Here is a 21763-nt window from a genome sequence, read left to right as displayed (position 1 = left end):
AATCAGGGGTTATACACAATTTTATGTTAACACTATCCCATGAGCCGTACTGGGAAGGTAGGGTCGCAAGCGGGCCATGGACCACAGGTTGCCTATGTAGCGAGGCCTTCGTCCGAGTAGCGTTACTCTTTAAAAACACTAGGAGAAGAAGTGATACGGAGGGGTGGGGACAAGAGGGATAGGGGAAGGAGAGACCAGTTGCTGATTTTTTAAATATTATTATTACTTCACAACTGACCAAGGCTGAACAGGTTCCTCGGAAAGTCAAAGCCCAGCCTGGCTGCGCTAATGCTAGTGACAGTCATCAGACTGAGGTAAGGGAAATGATACGGACTCAGAGTAAATACAGAGTCCATACCACAAACCCTGGTGACCAGCAAGAACCTTGACTTTGTGACCCTTCGGACACGAATCCACTGAACTATTATCAGACCATAATGGCAAATACTTAAGATAAATTATTGGCTGGATGGACGGGTTATCAAAAGCTACTCGTCAATAAAGGCGTAATAGATGAAAGAAATATCTCAAGCAAGGGAAAAATCTGGAAGCATGAGAGAGAGAGAGAGGAGAATTAAGGGGAATGAAAGAGAAGGGGAGGATAAGGAGAGAGGCATTGGAAAGTGGGAGGAAGGGAGTATGAGAGAGATAAAGAGAGGGAGGGAAGGAGGGGGAGGGGGAGAGGAGACCAGTTTCCTTCACACACAAAAGTAATATCAGAGTAAATAAACATCTGGCTGAATGGAGGGACTAATAACAATATTCACAGAATATCGTCCCAAGGTTAGTAAACAGCTAAAAGTATGTTAGAGGAAAATGAGGTGTGTTACATAGGATATCATACATCTGGACATGGAGTCAGTGTTACAAGATGAAATCTGGGAGAGGCAAATCCGAGGTATGAAAAAATACTTGTGGCCAACAGTACCAAAGGCTATACAGTATAGCACCTTAAAATAAAGGGTTCCATTCATCAGAAATGACAGCTTCAACAGTAAAATGCATAATGCACTACCTCAACATCACCAAGTCAAGGGCAATGAAATTCAGCCCTGTAACTCCTCTCTTGTACCAAAGGAATTATTATTATTTTACCATCTATCAACATCCTCATCCCTGGCATTGTGATGCACATTTATCATTCAATATATGGGATGGATCTATGGATTTCAAGGGTTTGCATGGTGAAAGCAAATATATGACCAAAAATCAAATATTTTTGTCTTCTTGCTATCCTTCCCAGCTCACTGATTGGTGGGTAAGACGATAAGGATAACTATGATGTTTGTCCATTTGTTTATAAAGTTCTTTCAGCATGTTTGCATGCATCGGCCTTAGTCACCCAAAGGTGGCTCTCCTTGCTGCTTGATCTTTAGCTGTTTCTCTTTTCAGCCCCTTTTCCTTGAAGTCATATAACTTCATCCCAGGTCTTTGTAAGTCAGCACCTTGTAACCCTACCTTCAATGGCCATACCTTGTACTCTCCACACCCAGCTGTCATCCTCCATCCTCTCCACATGCCCAATCCATTTCAATCTACCCCTTCTCATCACAACACTATTCATGTCCTATCCTTCCATTCAGTTCTTAATTCAGGAGATGCAAAAGCTCCCTCAACTACTTCTAATCACTCCTTACCCTAGCCACAGAGCATGCTCCAGCCCCACCTACAGCACATACCTTGTCCCTCAAATAACAATATTCCTCCACACACTCAAAAAACTCTCCAGGAAGGTCTATCCTTTCCCATCTCTCCATCTTGATAAGAAATCAGCATTATTTTACAGCCTACCTCTAATACCACTACTTCCCTTACACACATACTCACCACAAACACTGCACAAGATGGATGCATAATTAACACACACTAAAACATAACATGTATCAGTAAGGTTCAATTTCAACAATCCTACAGTTAATGATACATCCTTGGTTGGCCAAAAAGAACTTAAGGACTTTGCTGCAACACCCTCTGGCCATGGAACACTCACAAGGATTCGAGGACAGCAGTGTCGGGGGTATGGGAATGTTCAGAGTGAATGTCCCCATTCTCCTGGCCCTCGGCTGCTGGACGGACACTCTGAGACGCCAGTGACTCCTTTTCATCCTTTAGTCGATCAATCTTGAAAGAAAATGAGAATGCAAGATGAAGACTGTAAATGAAAACTAACGATATCCTATATCTATCTATAGATAGTTAGAGGGGAGTGTGAGTTGGGAGCAGGGCAGTGAAATGGCGGGGGACAGGATGACGTGGAGGCGATTTGTTTGTGGCCACCCCAAACAGGATTGAGGCATCCGGCATTGACGATATCCTACTTTTACAAAAAGCAGGGCTGGATCCAGAATCAGAGAGGGAGACCAAATAGCTTATTATCAGAGGAGTACACATGTAAATGAACTTAACATCCATTCATTCACTGTTTAATCAGTGAATATTATACAATTCATCAATGACCTTTTTTACCTATAAAAGCATACAGTGAGGAAGGGTCCACAGAGCAAGATATGAAAAAGCACAAAAGAGTGAAAACCTGTGTCCAATGAAATATACCAGACATCCATTTATTCACTATTTTAACCCTGAAATTGAAGTAAATCATTATTCAAACCTTTTCTCCTCACTCAAAGACAAGGTGGCATACATTACAGAATAAGAGACAGCATGAGGGAAAATTATCAATAGTATACCCAGTGAAATGGACCAGATCTTCATTCATTCACTGCTGAAGTTTTAAAGATTAAATAAATCATCATCAACTTTTTCCCTACCCATGGACAGGGTGAGTTTGGGCCCAAAAAACATGGAAGAGAATGCATGAAACAGGAAACTATCAACAGAGTGCTCAGTGAAATTTATCAGATAACCACATATAATTCAAGTTTTAAGAATATTCATATGTCTAGCCATTTGCACTTTGCTGCATGGATATTTTTCTCCATAGATGTACCTCAATTACATGCCACACCAAGTCTCTGTTAACTATAACGTTAAGAAAACGGGTGCCTAACCCTTGTCGAGAGCTCCTCTGTACCTCATGCAATCAACTGAAGCCCAGTCAATTACCAGGCCTATCTAACTTCTGTACTTCACTTTTACATACATTTATGATATCCATCCACCACCACCTTGGCCTACCACTCATTCCTCCCACCTTCAAATTCATTCATACATGCCCCATTCACATTCATGTCCACATAAATGATACAATTACCTGTGAAGTTTGGTCTAAGATGATCTTCCGGACACTACAAAGTTCAGACTCAAGCTGTATCAGTCTGGAATCGACTTCAGTTTTTTCACGCAATTTATCCTGCAATAGTAAAGGAAAATTACGTCATAATTATAATTTTTTGTGGAAATCATATACTGAAGGAATGTAAGCAGCAATGCACAGTGACTTAAGTTTCAGAAAGCAAGCAGTGCTTAACCCCGACGCCAATTCGCGTCTCAGGATGTGCAGTTGACAGGTACTGGTTCACGTCTGAGGACGTTTTCATATTTTGGGAACATATTTCAACTTAAATGCGTGCCAAGCTCACTGAGAGTGGTATGGAAGGCTCTCTCGTGTGCCTGAGGGTGCGGGGAGAGGCCAGCTGGGACAGAGGTGGGGTGGGGGGAGGCCTGGAGGGGCAGAGTACATGTACAGTACAAGCCTGATTTAATGCACTAGTTCAGCCAAACCCCATTACGTTATCTCAACTTTTCTGCTAAATCAAGTTCCAAAACCACGGCTCAATATAAGGGAAACTTTTCCAGTAGCCGGAGGTACTTTCCGTTAAATTCTTGAAGGCAACTGTTCAATTATATTGAGCTTCCACTACTGACTGCAGTCAGCCATCTATGCACTAATTGAGATATACACCAGCAGTGGGTAAGTACATGATTTTTTTGTGTGTTCATGTAATTTGTGACTGACTTTTAAGAAAAATTTATATATATCCATCCATCCATCCATCATCTAATCCTACCTTGCCCCATGAGGAGCCCAGGAGCCCAGGGATAGGCATGTTGGTCCTGACATTTACGACGAAAGTGACCAGCCTCACTCATCCTTGAGTGACATTACGTGAGCAATAACCCCAACCACCCTTTGGATATAAACTTTCACTGGCTTAATCCGACTGGAGCGCCGCAATTACCCATTAAACCACCAAGTGCCATAATTTGGTCATATGGTTACCACCCAGCGTAGTAAATGGTTTCCTGGTGTACAAGAAACCATTTGCCTTGTCACTCAGAGTGTAGAGTCACTCATAGGCAGAAGAAGAGGAAAGAATGAGAGAAAGAAAGACAGATGAGGGAGTGTAAAGTCACCCTTAGGCAGAAGGACAAGGAAAGAATGAAGTAAAGAAAGACAGAAGAGGAAAGAAGGGAAGGAGGGAGGAGAGGAAAGGGCAAACATCCGAGAGCAGCACTACACTCAGTGAGTGGATGGTGAGTGCCCCCATCTACCACTTATTTATATTTTATATATATATATATACACACACACACACACACACACACTCAAACCTCGATTTAAGGGAATAAATGGGGAATCAACTTGTCCCTTACTTGAAAATGTCCACTGTTTGACCACATATAAAGACAATCTTATTATGAAATGCAATGATTGTTTCACTTATTTATATGATTATGTATATTATTTTATGGGTACTGTATAAAGAAACAGATTAATGTGTATAACCTACTGTAGACATTATGTATCATTACAAAACAATAATGTCCATTTGTCAGGTAGAATATTGAGTCTCTTAAATCCAAAATCCCTTAAATGGAGGTCCCTTAAATCGAGGTTTGAGTGTACTGTATATATATTTTGGGGAAAATCCAAATTACAAAAATAAGCCCTATTGTGGGAAGGGGATAGAGTGCAGGAAGCCCACCATCAGGGGGTTAATAATTTACTACAGGACATGGTTAATGATACCACACCAACATCATAACCTTCCTGCCCACAAAAGTATAAATAGGAAGGGATATTCAGAAAATAGCATAGGGAAACAAAGCAGAACTGTGTCTAGTGATGAGGGCTAAACATCCAGATTTCACTGTCCCACCTCAACTATAAACATTACACAAGTGTTTGTAGGGATATATATATATATATATATATATATATATATATATATATATATATATATATATATATATATATATATACATACAGTTTTGCTTTAGCAATTCCCCTCCATCCTCAACCTTCATATTGCAAGTTCTCACACATCAATCATGCCAGGCCATCATCATCTTGGCATTTCACTTTGCTCCTCTTACCCTCAAATTCCTTGAAATGAAACCTGTTCACCATTTTATTCATGTGTCTTACCTTTCCATATGACCATAGCCTAGAACCAACCTACTATTCAATGTTTACGGTAAAGACCCATTCACTGATCTTTAATATTCAAGGATTTTATTCTGACTAATACATTACTATCTTATGCAATATTCAACTTATGAGAGCAGCAATCAACAGGTTTCATGCTGATTTAGAATATTTACCTGTAAACTGTGCTGTAGTTGTGCTATTTTCACATTTCCATTGGCCACCTGGGCACTGAGGGCATCTCGTTCACTTCCTAAGGCTGCCAATTCTGACAAAGCTTCAGCTCTCTCTGCATCACTTTTCTGCATTTGTACTTCAACCTCCGCCAACTGGGCACTACGGGCAGCTTCTTCCCCAGCCCGCTTCTCTTCCATCATCCTGATATGTTCCTCATACTGTTGGCAGCGCTGGGAGAGTTCATCATGTTCTTGACGCAGCATCTTCGCTTGCCTCTCTGCCTCACTTAAGGAGACCTTAAGGGCATTTACCTCGCCTTCACAGCTTGCAGTCTTTAACTTCTCAATTAACTGTTGCTGCTGTTGAAGCTTGACCTCAAAATCTTGTTCAAGAGCTGCTTTGAGTTCACTAAGACGAGCAGCCTGTTGCGCTTTCGCACTGGAGGCCGCTGCTTCCTGTTGGCGTGTATGGTTGGCAATAGTATCTTCTAGCTGCACTTTCAGTTTCGAGGCTCGGGACCGTTCTCCATGCAGTTCAGTGCGCATTTCAGTGATCTTAGCAGAGAGGTTTGTGTGAGCCTCATCTTTCTCACGTAGCCGTTTCTCCACCTCCTCAAGTTGTCTCTTGAGTTGTGTAATAGGATCCATACGTCCTTTTTTCACCCAGTCCCCTCCAGCAGCGTTTTGTTGCTGCTTGTTAAGAAGTACATCAATCAAAGTCTGGATTTCAGACCCTGAGAGAGGGGCACACTGCACCATAGGCAGCAACTTTGACTCACTCAGAGCTGAAATAGAAAAAATCAAATTTAGAAAAACCATAAACTTAAAAATTACAACTGACGGTATGTGATGGGAAAAAGGGGGGGGGGCAGTAAATGTGGCCAGTACACAAAAAACATCCATCCTGTAATCCCCATCATACAATAATACGTAAAGTGTGGATACACCAGTTTCTTATCTTATTTTAGACTGGTATGCATGCAGTACCTGGAAGAAATGAAAATGGGGAACAAATGATAGGGATGTGTGATGAGCGAGAGATGGTGATTGGAAATACCTTGTTTGAGAAGAAAGATAATCATAAGTATACATGGGTGAGACAGGAGAGTGGAAGGGTTGTTGAGAGAGCACTGATGGACTATGTGGTCATGTCCAGGAATGTAACAGGAAGATTATAGGATGTGTGAGTTTTGAGAGGGCAGGGTGGAAGTATTTTTCTGACCACTACCTGGTGGAGGGAAAGTTGACGGTAGGTAAGAGATGGGTGAGAGCTAGGAGAGTCAGGTGTGGCAGGGAGGTTTTGAAAGCAAGTGAGTTGGATAAAAGAGAGAAAACGATAAAGTATCAAGAAAAATTGAATGATGAGTGGAATGCAGTGAAAGATCAGGAGAATGGAAATGTGGAGGAGGAATAACAGTTGTTTATGAGTGCTATGGTGGGGCATGCGGAAGAGGTGTGTGGTGTAAGACGAATGGGTGGTGGTGTAAGAAAGGGAAGTGAATGGTGGCGCGAGGCAGTAAGTATGGCTGTGGCTGAGAGACGTGCATATGAAGTGTGCCTGCAGAGGAAGGATGAGGTGTCACATGAAAGGTATAAGAAAAAGAGGAATAGGGCAAGACGGGCTGCGCATGATGCTAAAGTGGCAGCAGATGAGAGGTAGGGTAGGTGGTTGACTAAGAATTTTCAACAGAATAAGAAAATGTTTTGGAAGGAGGTGAAAAGGGTGCAAAAGAGAGAGTCTGGGAAGGAAGAGTGAATAAAATCAGAGGATGGATGTTAACTGAGATGGATGCAGTAAGGAAGAGATGGGTGGATTATTTTGAAAGACTGTTAAATGTGGAGGAGGAAAAGGAAACTGAGACTGGCAGATGGAAGGGTGCAAGGAATAAATGTGTAGGAAAAGTTGAATGATTCTTTGATCACAATGGAGGAAGTGCAGGAGGCACTAAAGACAATGAAAAAAGGGAAAGCTGCAGGTATGGACGGATGTGCTGTGGAATGCCTGAAAGGTGATGGAGCGACAATTGTTGAGTGGTTAGTAAGAGTGTTAAATGTGTGTTCTGTGAGAAGTATGGTGCCAAATGACTGGGCAAAGTGACTGTGTGGTTCCGTAGTATAAAGGTAAGGGTGATAAGTATGATGCACTAGCTTTCGGGGTAAAAGTCTGTTGACTGTTTTAAGTAAGGTGTATGGCAGAGTGTTAATTATGAGAGTTAGAGAGGGTACAGAGGGAGTGACTGGTGATAAGCAATGTGGCTTTAGGAGAGGGAGGGGATGCATGGATCAGGTGTTTGCTGTGACAGGTGTGTGAAAAATATTTAGCAAAAGGTAAGGATGTGTTTTGGGTGTTCATAGATTTAAAGAAAATGTATGATAGAAATGATGGGGAGGCTTTGTGGACTGATTTAAGACTGTATGGACTTGATGGTAGGTTGCTGAAAGAAGTGAAAGGTTTTTATGTAAATAGTAAAGCGTGTGTAACAGTTGGAAATACTGTGAGTGATTGGTTTCCCGGGAGAGTGGGGCTGCGGCAGGGATGTGTGATGTCGCCTTGGTTGTTTAATATTTATATGGATGGTGTTGTAAGAGGGGTGAATGCAAGTGTGTTAGGTGGAGGTTTGAGTCTGGCGAATGCTGATGGTAGAGAGAGGAATCTGATTCAGCTGCTGTTTGCAGATGATACTGCACTGGTGGCTGATTCAGAGAAGAGATTGAGACAGTTGGCAGAGGAATTTGGAAGGGTGTGTGAAAGGAGGAAATTGAGAGTACATGAGAATATGAGTAAAGTGATGAACTGTATGAGGTTGGCAGATGGTAGAAGGATGAATATAGTTTTGAATAGTGAGTTGCTTCTGGCGGTAGTGTGTTTTAAGTGTTTAGGGTCACATGTTGCTGTGGGTGGAAGAATAGATGCAGAAGTGAAGTTTAGAATGAATGATGTAGGAAAGGTGCTGCGAGGAATGAAAAATGTGTTGTCATTCACTTAGAATGGATGTAAAGAGAAGGCTGTATGAGGGTGTTGTGGTACCGACTGGTTACATGGGGCTGAAACGTGGAATATGGGTGCAGCAGAGCAGAAAAGGTTGAATGTAATGGAAATGAAGTGTCTGCAGAGTATGCGTGAAGTGAAGCATATGGATCCAGTGAGAAATGATAAGTGCAAAGGAGAACTGGAACTGTGCGGAACATGGCTGATCGAGTTGAGCAAAGGGTGTTTATGGTCTGGGCATATGGAGGGAATGGATGATGAGCGATTAGTGAAAAACATAACTGGATTGGATGTGACAGGTGTTAGGCTGAAAGGAAAACCACGAATAGGATGGATGGACAGTGTGAAGAGAGCGTTGGATGCAAGAGAGATGTCTGTTGAGCATGGAAGTGTGGCTATGGAGGTGTGTGCATGATAGGAATGACTGGAGAGAAATTGTGAATGAATAAAAATGCCGCAGCCCTGAGGGGATATTCTCCTGCATTTGGTCTGATCAGCTGATCAGGTCAGGTGCAGGTTAGGGGACAGGTTCATTATGATGTGGCAGGGGCAAACCAGCTCTGCTGTCGGGCCCTGCTGCGGATGTCACTGATTGCACTGAGCAGTTGACCCTCGTGCGGTGTAGTGCAGTGAGGATCTGTCCCTTCTCCCTTCGGCGTTAAGATGCAAATGAATGTGTGTGTGTGGATGAGTAAATTGGGAGTGTATCGTCCTGTCTGGGCTACCTCCCTTTCTTTGGGGGGAAGCAGCCTAGGTATATAAATACACAGACTACTGATTAATGTATCTGAGCTTCTTGTGCAGTAGCTCTACACTGAGTGGCAAGCCAAATGATTTCCTGTAAACCAGGAAATCATCTGACATGTTGGGTGGCAACCTTATAACCAACCAACACGTGTTCCCTCCGTGTCAACAAATGGGTTGGCAGGGGGTTAGTGTCCCTTCCTGGAAAACAACTAACTAAAAATACAAACAAGAAGCCTTGAACCAGGCTGGACAAACATATGATGACCAAGGACTAGACAAAGGATAAGGTTACGATACAGACATGAAATGTAAGGGGTGCAAATGATGACGTGAAAGAGAGAGTGTTCACGCGTTTCAGGGTACAAAAGCAGACATATGTGGATTAATGGAGACTAAATGGAGAAGCTAAGGTGTGAGAAAGTGGGAGTATGGATGAGGTATACTCACAGGAGTATGTAAGAATGAGAGGGTAAAAGAGGGTGTATGTATTGTTGTGTGCAAGATACTGACGGAGAATATTAGAGCGTATGGATCAGTTGGTTCAAGGATTGTGTGGGTAGGACTGAACGTGGGCAACTGTGTGTGTGTATGAACCAATACAAGATTGTGAAAACAAAGTGAAAGAAGAGTTTTGGGCAAATGTGGAAGCATGCATGAAGAAGTTTGAGTGGAATGAGTTTTTTTTTTTATTAGAGATATGCACGGTAAAGTAGGGAGTGTGAAGGCGGATGGAGTAGTTGGTGAGTGGAGTGTGCCTGCATAAGTGGATGAGATTGGAAGTGCTCCAGTGTGGGGAGGGGGTTGGTGATTGCCATTACCCTCGTTAGGCACAAAATGAACCACGGGTATACGTGGCAAGTGATGAGAAGGGTGGGTGCATTCAATGAATGGAAGGCAATGATTGATTATGTGAGTGCAGACAATAAAACGTTAAGGTGTGTAATGGATACGAGAGCATACAGAGGTTGGGGGAGTGGACTTTCGGACTATCACTTAGCAGTGGTGAAAGTCATGGTTCAAATGATATCGAGGAGCAGGAGAAGGGAAGGACAGGAGGATATAGTCTACACAACAAGGGCACAAAGGTAGGAGGAGGATGAAAAAAAAACAAGAATAAAAAAAAAAGGGCAAAATATGAGAGAGATGTGAAGGAATGACCAGGAAAACACAGTATGATTTGGAGTAGATGCAGCAAGCTGAAAGTGTGTGCAAGATATTCAATGAAGAAATTGTGTGCAGCATGTGAGGTGGTGTGTGGGGTGAAGACAAGATGAAAGGGGGTGCAAGGAACAGCATGGTGGACTGAAGAGATGAGACAAGCTATGGGACAAAAGAAGAAAGCATACAGTGAGTGGATGGGAAGCAGAGGCATGGAGGAAGTTGAGAGATCGAAGAGAGAGTTCTATGCAGAAAGAGAGGTGAAAAGACTAGTAAGAGAAAGTAAGAACAGAGTGGATGAGGAATTTGGAAGGAATTTGAGTGTAAAGTGGATGGAATGTAAAAAAATGTTCTGGAAGGAGGTAAAGAGACTTAGACAGAGTGATATAGAAGTTAGTAGGGGAGAAAAAGATAAAAACAGTAGATTGATAGTGGTGAAGGGAGAAATAGTAGGCAGATGGAGAAAACACTTAAGGAATTGTTAAACACAGAAAATGAAAGTAATGTTAATTTAAATGGCTGAGGAATGCCTGGAAGGAGGGGGGAGATGAGAAGGGAGGAAGAGACCAGTAGGATGGAAGCAGTGGAAGCAAAGAAGTGAAAATGGGGAATGCCCCAGGAACTGATGGAATGTAGGGTGAAATGCTGAAACATAGGGGTAGAGATGGTAAAAGAATGGATATGGAAGACGTGCAGATTGGCCTGGGAGGATGGTAGAGTCCCGGAGGATTGATAGCAATGTATAATTATTCCCCTGTACAAAGGAAAAGGAGAAAAAGTGTCTGGGAATCACAGGGGCATTTGTCTTGGTGTAACAGAAAAAGTATACGGTAGGATACTTACTGACAGAGTCTGGGAAATAATAGAGGAATTAGTTGGAGAAGAACAGGGACATATTAGGAAGGGAAGAAGTTGTGTAGATCAGATATTCTTAGGTCTCTAGTGGAAAAGTTTCTAGAGAAGGAAATGAAGTTGTATGCAGCCTCCATGGATTTGGAGAAAGCATATGATAGAGTGAATAGACATGGAATCTGCAAATATTACGAATACATGGAGTAAATGGGAAGTTGTTGGATGCCATGAGTATGTATAAGGGTGCTAAGGCTGCAGTGCATGTGGATAGTGAACTGAATGAATTTTTCTATCTGAATGTTGGAATGAAACTGGGATGTCGTCTCCATGGCTGTTCAATCTATATATGGATGGGGTTAGAAAAGAGGTACAAGGTAAGGCAATGGATGCTGAAGCAGCCCTAATGAGAGAGGGCAGCATTTGGAAACTTCATGTACTGTTGTTTACAGATGATACTGTGTTGTTAAGTGAAGACAGAGGGGAACTGCAAAGCATAGTGAATAAGCCTGGGAGGGTATGTAGGAAACAGACTCTAAAGGCGAATGTAGGTAAGAGTAAAGTTATAGTCTTCATGAGAAATGAAGTCAGTGAATGTACAGTGAGGTAGGATGATGAGAAAATGGAGAATGTCAGTGCATTTAAGTACCTGGGTAGTGGGATGAGTAAGGATGGAAGATTGGAAGATGAAGTGCTTGGAAGGGTACAACAAGGAAGAAAGGTTGTTGGTTCTTTGAAAAAAAAAAAAAAAAAAAGGCTGCATGACAGTATTGTTATACCAACTCTAAAGTATCGACATGAAACTTGGACCTTGTTGGAAGGACACAAGTCGAGTCAGAGCAGTGGAAATGAGTTATTTGAAAGGAGCATGTGGAGACAGACTGACAAATGAGGAAGTGAAGGAGCACTGTGGTGTGGATGTTACAGAATGCATTAAGAGAAATACACTGAGGTAGTTTGGCCATGTTGAGAGGATACAGAGCGAGAGACTAATGAGGAGAGTGTATGTGAGTGAGGTGGAGGGGGGAGGAGAGACGGAGGGGGAGGCCGAGGATAAGATGAAAGGATGAAATGGAGAGGTATATGAGAAAGGGGAGGGGTGAGCTGGAGGGAGGGCAGTGAAATGGTGGGGTAGAGGGCAGCATGGAGGCGATTTATTTGTGGCCACACCTTACGGGATCGAGGTTTCTGGCAATAGACAGATAGATAAGACAGTTTCTTATGAAAACTTCTGATGTCACTTATTCTAAGCAACAATAATAACCTGGCAGCGCATGAAAATCTTTCAAGTCATGAGAAACTGTTGAGTTAACTTTTTTTACAATTTGACCATCTTTAATTTTCTTGAACACACACACACACACACACATACACACACACACACACACACACACACACACACACAACAATGGACAAGATGTATGGATGGTGGGAAGTAACAAGTGGAGTCCCACAGGGCTCGGTGTTAGCGCCAATAATGTTCCTGATTTACATAAACGACATGGTAGGTAGAATGAACAGTTATGCAAGTCTGTTTCCTGATGATGCAAAGATCTTGAGGAAAGTTGAAGTTGAGGAAGACTGTAAAATGCTGCAGGACCTGGATAGGATTCATGATTGGAGCCAGATGTGAATTCAACACAAAAAAATGTAACATACTGGACATGGGTAAAAGTACCATGAGGCCATCACTGAATTATTTGCTGGGTAATTAGCCAATCACTAACACGAGAGAAGAGAAAGATTTGGGAGTGCTGGTCCAGGATAGTTTGTCACCTGATGAACACATTAACAAGACAGTTAGACGTATACACTCTTGACTAACATAAGAGTAGCATTTCATTACATGGATGAGGAGATAATGAAAAAATTGATAGTGGCCATGATCCGTCCCGGGTTGGAATATGCAGCAGTAGTGTGGTCCCCACACAAAAAGAAAGATATAAACAAGATCGAGAGAATACAAAGAACAGCAACCAAGATGGTCCTGAGCCTGGCAGATCTGTTGTATAGAGAGGGGCTGGAAAAGCTGGATCTGCCTTCCTCAGAAGAAAGGAGAGAGAGTGGGTAACATGATTGCAGCATTCAGGGCCATGAAGGGAGTAGATAAAATTGATAAAAGATCTGTTTGTATGGGATGAGAGAGTAACATGAGAACATGGAATGAAACTGAAAAAGCCAAGCTGCTTGAAGGATATCAAGAAATATAGACTTCTATATTGATGCACAGACCTGTGGAACAGCCTGGACAAATAGATTATCCAGTCTAAAAACTTAAGTGAGTTCAAAGCAAAATCTGACTTACTGAGAAACAGAGATGGGACCCCACGAGCATAGCTCATTTCCCATATATTACAACTAGGTAAATATAACTAGGTAAACACACACACACACACACACACACACACACACACACACACACACACACAGCCTATTACTGCAATTTATTATCTGGCAACTTCAATAACTGTATAACAACCCTCCACTGGTTGTTATTTAACTCCTTCACCATGATGGCATACCCTAAACATAATTTCTTGGCAACAGGAGCAAACAAGAACGTACCCAGGACGTCAAAAGCCAATTCTTTACTATTGGGACAGTACAGGCCTGCCTAGAGCTTCCTAGTTCCTCTGATTACTACTCGATATGGTACTGATAGAAAGATAAGTTCATGGTGAGCTGGTTAAGGGGCTACACCCATGGCAAAGGGGTTTACGGTCAGTCAGGTCAGCGTGGGTTAGGTTAGCTCAGTGTACCTTAAGTTCTGCTCTAATTTTGATTACTATTGGACTCTGTACAGGCAGACCCCGAGATACGACACCTGTAGATGCGATACCGTGGCATAGCGATGGTGGTAGAAATATCACCATACCCCACCTAAAAATGGCCAAACCTCAGTATAATGATGGGTTTTATTTTATTTTTTACCAATTTTGATAATATTTTTTGCTTTAAATTTTGTGTTTAGGCTGATTTATAAGTTGTTTTTAGACTTGGATTAATATGTTTCAGTCACAGGTGGCATGAACATTGTCATTTGGGTGTACAGTTTACTAGGTTTGATTTTTTCCAGACTTACTTTCGATGCTTTTCAGATTTCATTTTTGGGATTAGGTGAGTTATATATTGCTTTTGGGCTTACTTCAGCTTGTTATAAGCCTATTAGGGGGTTTAGGTTAGTTAAAACCTTGTTTTTGGATTTATTTGGGTGAGTTTAGGACTTGGTTGGGGGAGAACCCAAGGCTCAAAAACGCATCCCAATACATGTTAAATCTACCTCGAGATACAACACTCCGCCTGGCGATGGGTTTTTACTTAACCAATTGCATCATTAACCCCTTAACCACAGGGCGTCACTTTCGTGACGCTTGGGAGCAAGGGATCATACCGCGGGGCATCACTTTTGCAATTCTGTGTTATTTTGAATTCGCTCGGGCTTTCAAGTGGTAGCTTGTATCATCTATCAGTACTGACTATGTCCAACACTAGTCAGCACTCCTAATCTCATCTGTACTCCCATCCATTGTTCACAATTTAGCCATTTCTCCCCCTTCTTGACTCCCCTCCCTACCTTCCCTCTATTACCCCTTCCTCTCGCCTGCCCGGCCGTGCTACACTAAGTAAATCTTCCCTGGAATTTTCCACTGATTTCATCCATTGAAATACGCCCTATGCCCTAATCTTATACCAAATAATATATACCAAAAAGAAATAAGGTAAGTGAGAGTGCCATACATCTGGAATTGGCTAATTATCACCTGACAACACCTCACGTGCACTCGTTCGCTAATTTTCGATGTTTAGTTCCCCTTGAAATATGCCGTATAATCTATTCTCGTACTAAAAATATATATAAGGCGGGAAGGGAGAAGCCTAAGTGATATTTACATTCACCTGGAACTACCTTATTTATAATGTATTGTCTAGATTTCCTGCCAATCATTTCACTGCTATATATTAGCAGCTCTCAAGAGGCTGACGTTAGCAGTACTGCAGTTCCCTAGGTAGGCCACCCTAGCCCACCCCTATCAGTTCACTGTCATCTTCCAAGGTGAAGGTACATCAGTTTGCTCCTGCTAACTTCGGCCGCTTTTTGGCCCCATGCAAAGGGCCCTGTGACCTTTACCCCCTACTAAACCTCGTGTGGAAAGAGGTAAAGGGCTGACAATTGAAAGAAAGTGACTATGATCTTTCTGTTGAGTAAAACAGTGCAAGTGGAATTGTAAATAATGTGTAAACAGCAAGTGAAGCAATGAATGTAAATCTAAGTGAACAGTGGAAAATAGTTTTATAAGTTACTTCAAGTGACAGTGCATAACACAGTGTAAATAAAATAGAAATGTAAATAATGTAAATAAAATAGAGAACGTAAATAGAAATGTAAATGAGTAGTATTATAAGAATACGAGTATATATACTAGGAGTAATGAAAGTGAAAGTTTCACTCTAGCATGTATGAATACTATGAGTTTGAAGAGTGAAGGTGAAAGTGACATTCACTCTCAATGCTAGTATACAGGACGAGAAAATGAATGCTACGTATTTTACTGAAAGAAATTGAATGCCTACAGTACTGAAGGAAACTTATGGATAAAGACTGTAGATATATATAAGTGTCATATAGTAATAGAATATAAACTCTGAGTGTTTTTATGAATAATAAATGACAACACCAGCGGAGAACTAGCGCAAGTGGGAAGGTCATACACCCTCGTAATTTTCATTACTTTCACGTAGTTTTTTTTTTTTTGGAATATGGATTCCAAACTATTTGAGAATCAGAGAATAGTGTTTCTAGTGATAATATCAGGCTGTGGTAATCATATTATGGGTTGTCGGGAAGTGTAAAGTGGAGACTTCGTTACCCAACTTCAGAGGTCACCACAAGTCCTACGGTACTCGACGAAGGCTCAACAAACACCCCAGGAGAAAGCTGAAGGTATGTGCCATATGAATATGTGATTCTAATATTCTAGGACTAATAACTGATTTTTGGCAAATATTTTTAGAGAGTCTGTCGGTGCACGAATATGCCCGCGGGTGCCACAAGAAAAAGCGAAACAAGCCTGCAGTTAAAGGGTTAAACCAGGGCATGCCTGTATCCGAACCAAATTTATCCTACAGGTATTTTAAAGCTCTACCCAATTTTATCATCACATCATCACCCAGACCGCCTTTCCCACCCTATGGCAGAATGAGGAGCAGCAATGACCAGAAAGCCAAAGTTTGCCATATTCAATGGACCATGCTTCCATTCGCTCATCATTCAAGCCCTCAAAAGCCTGGGTCACAGGAAAAGGGGGGAAAATCACCACATTCTGTAGCTTCACATTATCTGATACAGCCAATCTGAATGCTGTCACATTAAAAAGGGGTGCCAAATCCCTGGTCATGCACTTCTCCGCACAAAATTCAACCAGCCAGCTCGATCTCTTGTTGGTCCTTTAGTCTCACCAACTTCCATTCCTCTCTTCCTCATACACTCCTCCACCTTTGTCGTGGCCTACCTCACTTCCTCCTTCAAATTTGCTCAGATATTCCTTTTTCACCACTCTACTGTCATCCATTCTCTCCACATGACCATACCATCTAAGTACTGAATACCCTCTTTGATTCTGGTGTCCACAGACTTCCTCACTCCACATCTTTCAAGAATCACATTATTCTGTACCCTATCCACTCTCTGTATTCCACATACATTCCTCAGCAGTCCCATCTCCACTGCTCATACTCTTGACTTTTTATTTTCATGCCATACCATAGTCTCACATCCGTATGTTAGTGCTGGCATAAACAATCCTTCAGGTATGCCTTGCGCAGAGGCAATGCTCAAGCTGCTGCTTCTTATCAAGGCCTTCATAGCACCAGCTACTTTCATTCCTTGTGCCAATCTACTTTCAATTTCTTTTGCACACTTTCCTCTAACACTGTACCCAGGTATTTAAACTCTCTCACCAATTCCAGTTTCTCTCCATTCACTGTAATATCACTGGGTTTTCTCTCAATAACCATCACCATACTTTTTTCTACATTTACTCTCAAGGCATGAGACACACAGACATCAGCAAAACTCTGCAATAGTCTACCAAGTTCTTGTCTGGTATTTGCAAGTAGCACTGCATCATCAGCATACAACAAATTTGAGATATTCCATCCAACATAATTCATTACCAACACCATCCCTTTCCAGTACTCGTGTTTTTACTTCTCTCATCACCCCATCCATCCATATATATATATATATATATATATATATACAGTAATCACTCTAATATCCGGACGCCCAATAACCGAACATCCCCACTACCCGGACCTTATCGTCCTGGGATCCAACATTCCCAAAATGGTCCGAAAACCCAAAAAAAAAATCTAAAAAATCGATTTTTTGCTGTCTGTAATTTGAACTTGCCGCGCGCGCCACTGGAGAGCATTGTTTTGGTTCGTCATTCCTCCGACGCTCGACAGAGCGCCGCTGCATCCTCCCCACTTCCCGCCTGTCTCTCACCGCGACTGGACCTACGCTCTTCGTAATGGCTGCCCACGTGCTCGCTTTTGTGGTGGTGCCGTACTTGCTGCAAGGCCTCCTGCTGCTCTCGGCCCTCCTCTTAGTGTGTGTGATGATGGCCCCGCCACCTGAGAAAAGGAAGAGAGTGGTGTTGACTCTGGAAAAGAAGAGGGAGATATTGGAGAAAGTTGATGCGGGTTGGTCTTCTTCACGCATTCTCCGCGAGTTTAACCTGGCCCGGTCGACTCTGTTCGATATCAAACGTTCCCGAGACAAACTCATGCAGTACACGGCTGACTTCTCGTCGAGAAGCAAACGCAACGTGGAAAGGAAGGTTATGTTTACCCCCAAGTTTGCAGAAATCGACCGATCCACGTTGATTTGGTACCGACAGCAACGTGCAGCTGGTGTGATGGTACGTGGAACGGAGCTGAAGGCTGCTGCTGAGAAATTTGCAAGGCTTCACGACGCCCTAGACTTCAAGGCATCCGAGGGTTGGCTCTTCGCGTTCAAGTTGCGACATGGCCTTACTAACCGTAAAGCACATGGCGAAGCATTGGACGCTAACGAGGATGGAGTTGACGAGTTTCGGCACAAGGTGAAAGGCTTGATCGACAGGGAGGGCCTCACTCTCGGTCAAGTCTATAACGCTGACGAAACTGGCCTATTCTATCGCTCGCTGCCAACGAACACTCTAGCCGATGAGACGGAGAAGCGTGTACCTGGCCGCAAGCTTTCTAAGGAACAGATATCTGCTTTGTGTTGTGCCAGTGCTAACGGCATGCACCGGCTTAAGCCCGTTGTTGTTGGCCGTGCAAAGCAGCCTCGGTGCCTTCGTGGGGTGATGGATGTCCTTCCTGTCGTATGGTACCATTCTTTGAAAGCATGGTTCACAGCTGTGATTTTCAAAGACTGGTTTCACCGTCACTTCGTCAAGGAGGTCATCCAGTACCAGACGAAGACACTGGAAATCCCTCGCGACCAGGTAAAGGCTCTCCTTCTGCTCGACAATGCACCTGCCCACCCGTGCGACAAGGACTTGGTTGCTGAGACTGGCCGTATTAGGTGCATGTTTCTGCCACCTAATACGACTGCTCTCATTCAACCCATGGACCAAGGAGTGATCGTGGCAACAAAGCGCCTGTACCGTCGGAAGTTCCTGGACGAGGTGATGGTTGTTCTCTAGGATGAGGACGAGCGCAGGGAAGGACGTGACACTCGAGGCAAGCGGACTTTGGAAAACCTTCGCCGCTACAACATCAAGTCTGCGCTGTACAACTGGGCTAGTGCATGGAAGAAAGTCCCTGTGAAAACTCTTGAAAATGGTTGGTCTCGTCTGCTTCTCGGAACAGATGTGGAGTACGATTTTCTGGGCTTTGACGTGGATGACTTCCATGCACGGCTACGTACGGACGGCGACGTTGTTGATGTGGACGATGTACGTGAGTGGTTGGACGACGACGAGGGCGATCCTGGGTATCAGACGTTGTCTGATATCGAGATCGCGTCTTCAGTTGCTGGTGTCAGTCCCAAACTCGAAGATTCCGACGATGAAGGTGACGATGATGCAGACTCCTCTCAGCAGGACACTACTCCAGCCATCCCCAAGCTAAGCGCACTCCGGGAACATCTAGAGTTCGTCCTAGACTACCTGGAACACCAGGACTGCGACAGGGAGATGGGGCCCTTGGGACTTGTGGAGGAAGTGCGTGCTTTCCAGCAGCGCATCATCAATCGCCAGAATCGTCGGTCCTTGCGTCAGTCAACGATTGACAGTTTTTTCAGGCCCGTGACCCCCGCTGTGCCAAGCCCTGGCTCCACTCCGTTGCCTCCCCAAGACAGGCCCTCATGCTCCGAGCCACAGCCCAGCACATCAGCTACAGTGGAGTCACCACTCGATGTGAGTTTGCGGCTTTCGTCAGTCTTTTGTAGTCGGTACGCCATCACCACGACCCAGCGATGCACCCCTTGGTCGCCTGCCAGTGATACTCTCGGACTCTGACAGTGAATAAACAGCAAGAACTTGTCCACTAGACCACACGGGAATTTTGAGTGTTGTGCAGTGAAAAAAACGGTGTGTTGTGTAAAGGTTTTCGAAATGAGAGAAAAGACTCAGTGGAAACAAAATTTAACGTAACTAACCTTCTTTGTTTTGGCTTTGGAAAATAAAAAAAAATTGGGAAAAGTTAATGTGCAACACGAAATTAAAATGGAACATTATTTGGACTAAAGTGAACACTGTGAAGAGAACGGACTTCTGTGTGTTATTGACTAAGTTCAGTGCAAGACTTCAGGAAGAGTGTACTGCAAGTGCTTCAGGAAATCGTTCTTACTGTCAGAGTCCGAGAGGAGGCGGTTATTCATCGAGGTGGCCAGGGACTTGCTGTAAGTAGCCAGAATGTTTCATATTGTACTTTTTTCCATACTAAACTTACCAGAATGTTTCATACTGTACTTTTTTCCATACTATACTTACCTCATGCATGTGCAGTAGGAATGTGTTTTTCAGAGTTAGGCTAGGTTAGGGTCCATAAGTACCAGAATGTTTATTAATGTATGAACATACTTCTCAACCCTCATTTTATGTTTCTTTTGCATTTATTTAAGTCATTTATGTGCCTTATTGGTGTGATTTGGGTGTTAAATAGGTGCTATGCATGTCCAGAGGGAGTTGTATAGGTGTTTCTCTGAGTTAGGGTCCATAAGTACAAGTCCATAAGCTGGGGCCCAATATCCGGACGAAACCAATAACCGAACCTACTGATGGCTCTATTGATCCGGATATTGGAGGGATTACTGTATATATATATCCATCCATCATCCAATCCCACTTTGCCCCATGAGGAGCGTAGAAGCCCGGGGCTAGGCAGTTGGTCCTGACATTTAAGATGAGAGTGACCAACCTTACTCATCCCTGAGTGGCATTACGTGAGCAATAAACCCCAACCATCCCTTGGATATAAACCCTCACCGACTCAATTTGATTGGAGCACAATAATTACCCACTAAACCACCAGGTGCCAAAATTTGGTTATACTGTATGGTTACCACCCAGCATAGTAAATGGTTTCCTGGTGTACAGGAAACCATTTGGCCTGTCAATCAGTGTAGAGTCACCCACAGGCAGAAGGAAGAGGAAAGAATGAAGGAATGAAAGACAGAAGAGGGAGTGTAAAGTCACCCGTAGGCAGAAGGATGAGGAAAGAATGAAGGAAGAAAGACAGAAGAAGATGGAAGGAAAGAAGGAGGGAAGAAAGGACAGGGCAGACACCCGAGAGCAGCACTACATTGAGTGAGTGGATGGTGAGCGCCCCCACCTACCACAAAAAATATATATATATATATATATATATATATACACTCAACCCTCGGCTATCACTCCCAATTGGTCCTGCTATGGCTGCGCTATAGCCGAAACCATGATAGCCGAATTGAAGAACTTATGGAAATAATTCTAATTGGTGCCATGACCTCAATCTTTACCCCTAAGATACCCATTTTGTACCACATACTAACATACAATAGTCCAAAAATGAGCATGTTTTATGATGTGATCATGATTCTTATAAATACCCCTCACAGTTGATTCACTGATGTTATATTTCTTCCCCACACTTCACTTGGTCTTTCCAATGTCTATAAGTTTCACATTTCCAGTTTATCTGCATAACTTAGGTTCTTCCTTTTCTTTATTTCCCTGCCAGGTGCGGCAGCATTATGTTGGGTGATGGTAGTGGGACAGGGACGGGGTACGTCGGCCATGGTCATATCGTAAAAAAGGTTATTGTTCTCGCTGTCACTGTTCACGGTGCGCACTTGAATGGTTTGGCGGGCAGGAGATTCGGTCAGGTGGCCAATCAGCGCTTGGCTGGTGCTGACGTCACACAACCAATCACGGAGTGAAGCTTTTGTTGGCTGGGCGGAGCACCGAAGCCCTGCCTTCTTGAAAATTTCGAGCATTTCCGGTGCGCGATAGCGGGCATTTAGTGTGTGATAAAGGTATT

At 43.1% G+C, this 21763-nt stretch overlaps 1 protein-coding gene across 8 annotated transcripts in view; it reads right to left on the bottom strand.

Annotated features, from left to right (window-relative positions):
• The window catches only part of LOC145412514 (uncharacterized), a 194042-nt gene that overhangs the window by 127735 nt on the left and 44544 nt on the right, over nucleotides 1-21763 (bottom strand). For all 8 annotated transcript variants that reach the window (XM_080282401.1, XM_080282402.1, XM_080282405.1 and 5 more), the window contains exons 6-8: nucleotides 5509-6293; nucleotides 3215-3313; nucleotides 1991-2121 (exon numbers count right to left, since the gene is read on the bottom strand). In XM_080282401.1, the coding sequence (XP_080138527.1) occupies nucleotides 1991-2121; nucleotides 3215-3313; nucleotides 5509-6293 (1015 nt within the window). The remainder of the gene's footprint in view (nucleotides 1-1990; nucleotides 2122-3214; nucleotides 3314-5508; nucleotides 6294-21763) is intronic.

Source organism: Coenobita brevimanus, chromosome 93 (assembly GCF_032717465.1).
Source record: "Coenobita brevimanus isolate Jiangsu-jjx chromosome 93, ASM3271746v2, whole genome shotgun sequence".
Taxonomy (NCBI): domain Eukaryota; kingdom Metazoa; phylum Arthropoda; class Malacostraca; order Decapoda; family Coenobitidae; genus Coenobita; species Coenobita brevimanus.
The sequence above is the reverse complement of the archived record's forward strand: the minus strand, read 5'-3'. Positions and strand labels throughout refer to the sequence as shown.